This window comes from Cryptococcus neoformans, chromosome 1 (genome assembly GCF_000149245.1).
Source record: "Cryptococcus neoformans var. grubii H99 chromosome 1, complete sequence".
NCBI lineage: Eukaryota > Fungi > Basidiomycota > Tremellomycetes > Tremellales > Cryptococcaceae > Cryptococcus > Cryptococcus neoformans.
This window is the reverse complement of record NC_026745.1, coordinates 1,092,501-1,095,000: the sequence shown is the minus strand read 5'-3', so window position 1 is coordinate 1,095,000 and position 2,500 is coordinate 1,092,501. Positions and strand designations below refer to the sequence as shown.

Sequence of the window (2,500 nt, the reverse complement as noted above, 5' to 3'; positions counted from 1 at the left end):
GCCAACGGTTCTCTTGCCTGGTTCTACGAGAAGTTTGACAAGGAGGGCTTTTCCATTTGGAGGGTTGATTTCAAATACAACGAGGAGTTGACCCAGGTCTTCATGTCCAGCAACCAGGTATGTTGCTCTTATGTATATGACAGATACTAGAACCCATCTGATAATAATTCTAGGTCGGTGGGTTTTTCAACCGTCTTGAGGCTTCCCGAAAGTACCTCTTCGGCTCTGTCGGTGTCCTCGGCAAGGCCAACGACTCCGTTATCACTGGTGTCCTCGTTCTCCGAGGCCAAGATGCCGAGCCTGTTGTTAACGTCGCTCCCGACTGGGAGTCTTACTCCTTCAAGAAGCTTGACCTCGACAACGCCGACGACAAGGCCTTCTTCGAGGGTGCCATGGCTTGGGACCTTGTTGAGAACGGCAGGGAATGGGCCGACGGTAAGAACTTCAAGTAAACAGTGGAAGAAGGGTTTTTGTTTTATTTCTTAGCGCGTGGACTTAATGTATCTTATGAGTGGTTATGCTGCATGGTTGTTTGTATTTTGCATGCTATCTGTTTTCCGTCGTCCACACACTTAAAAAAAAAAGATTTTCAAGTGTTTGAAAAATGCACCAACAGTCTGAGAGCTGACTGAAAGATGATACTGAGATCCGCGGTGGAGGTTCAATTTATCAGATTGTTTATGTGCTGAGTGACTGAAGTGCTGCTGGCAACCGAAACGAAAGGTTTTTCCTGATTTCGAAGTCATCTTATACGGCCCATAGTTTCCTTTGCCTCCTCCATCTCCGTGCATCATGCCCGGCTCGCCCCCTCTTCAGCGACATGTTTCTACTAAAGCCGAGCTACTACAGAAGGCGCTCACATTACCTCTTGAGCTGAGACGAGGTATGTTGCGTCCAGCGGGCGACGAGTATCATCTCCATGGCCCATGCTCGTGAGCGTAAGCGTTAGGGGACTTGCTAACATATAAGTATACAGAACTAGCCACCAGTCTTCTGTGGTCAATGCCAAGGAATGGTAAATACTATCAGTATCCTTCCCCTGATAGATAAGATTTCCTCCCGCTAACGACGAACAGAGGTACTCGCGCTTAACGAGAGGCTTAATACGATGCTCCAAAAGGACATTCTGGGAGTAAGTCACGCCCGCTATATACCAACCTGGGAAGTACTTACAGACATGCAAAGCTTTTACCTCCGGAACTTGCGTTTCTGATCTTAGCCAGGCTGGACCTCGATGACATCTTGAAGTGTAGTGCCGTAAGCAGGACTTGGAGAAATTTGTGTAATAAACAAGGTGAGTGAACACGTACAGTCAAAACCACCATATTAAATACTTCACGAAGCTCTTTGGGCCCTACTCTGCGCCACCAATTCCCCTCCCATTCGTCCGCTACCCATTTCTTGGGCAGAGTTAACAACCCAATACTCCCTTCCAACTCCCACGGATGATATCGAAGATCCGACATTCGATATATCATTATCTGATGATCGCCTCAGCAACCATTATGACGTTATAGATGGACAAGGAGGAATGGGCGGTGGTGGTGGAATAGATCCCCTAGGCATGAGCGGAGGATTGAGACGGAATGTCTGGGAAAGAGGGGGAGCAGGCAGCGGAGAAGGCCTTCCTGTGCATTTACAAAGGTCGGTTGTGAATGTCCAAGGATTTAGGAAGAAGGAGGAGCCTCCCATTGCTTCACATCTCGCTGTTCCATCAGCAAATCCACAAGCTAATTTCAAGCACTTATACATTGTGCATCATATCTTGGAACAACGGATGAAAACTCCTAGGCCTATAGGCATGGCTAATTATATGCCATCACCTCCTGAAGAAGTAAAAATCAACAAGCCTTTATCACTGCCACCAGTCCCTCGACCACGAACCATTGACGCGATATCGTCTGTCAAATACGGCGGCCTCCCAGGTCACTCTGAAGCAGTCTACTCGTTATCCTTGATTAGCCATTCGATGCGGATCAATATGCTTCAGGCTTGCCCAGACTGTCACGTCCAGTTAGGAACCCCTTCCAACCTTTCTGGCACAACAGAAGGGCAATTCCAGCTATCCGTGGTGGAAACACTCAACGGGACGGGCGCTTCTCCTCGACGTATACTACCAAATTTAAGTCAGGCAGGAGGGAAAAGGAACCTTGTGATAGGGCGAGATTGGCTTTTGTCTGGTTCTCGCGATAAGACTTTACGACTTTGGCAACTTTCCCCTGCTCCGCGGGTGGTCAAGGTCTTTCATGATGGTCATACTGGCTCCGTATTGACCCATGCTATCGTCAAAGTTCCTTGCTTGTCTTTTGCTTCTTCCCCTCAATCAAGATTCTCTAAGCTTGAAATCGGACCTTTGACCAAAGAAGTCAAGGAACGAATGAAGGTAATGGCAGTGAGTGGGGGAAGCGACGGTAAAATATGCCTTTGGGACGTAGAAGGGGGTAATGGAGAGCCAGAAAAGTGTGTTAAAGCCCACGAAGATTCGGTGCTTTGTGTCAGG

At 48.0% G+C, this 2,500-nt stretch overlaps 3 protein-coding genes; 2 read left to right on the top strand and 1 right to left on the bottom strand.

The window, feature by feature from the left end:
• The window catches only part of CNAG_00417 (elongation factor 1-gamma), a 2,130-nt gene extending 1,510 nt beyond the window's left edge, over positions 1–620 (top strand). Inside the window, exons 4-5 of the mRNA XM_012191313.1 lie at positions 1–117; positions 174–620. The exon at positions 1–117 is cut by the window's left edge and continues 286 nt beyond it. Coding sequence (XP_012046703.1) covers positions 1–117; positions 174–452 — 396 coding nt within the window. The 3' untranslated portion in view covers positions 453–620.
• Positions 621–693: 73 nt separating this feature from the next.
• CNAG_00416 (f-box/wd-repeat protein lin-23) overlaps positions 694–2,500 on the top strand; it is a 2,878-nt gene continuing 1,071 nt past the window's right edge. Inside the window, exons 1-5 of the mRNA XM_012190914.1 lie at positions 694–883; positions 977–1,015; positions 1,077–1,132; positions 1,186–1,294; positions 1,344–2,500. The exon at positions 1,344–2,500 is cut by the window's right edge and continues 34 nt beyond it. Coding sequence (XP_012046304.1) covers positions 793–883; positions 977–1,015; positions 1,077–1,132; positions 1,186–1,294; positions 1,344–2,500 — 1,452 coding nt within the window. The 5' untranslated portion in view covers positions 694–792. The remainder of the gene's footprint in view (positions 884–976; positions 1,016–1,076; positions 1,133–1,185; positions 1,295–1,343) is intronic.
• CNAG_00415 (CMGC/CDK protein kinase) overlaps positions 1,764–2,500 on the bottom strand; it is a 3,840-nt gene continuing 3,103 nt past the window's right edge. Inside the window, exon 9 of the mRNA XM_012190913.1 lies at positions 1,764–2,500. This exon is cut by the window's right edge and continues 185 nt beyond it. The gene's annotated coding sequence lies outside the window, so the exon portion shown is untranslated.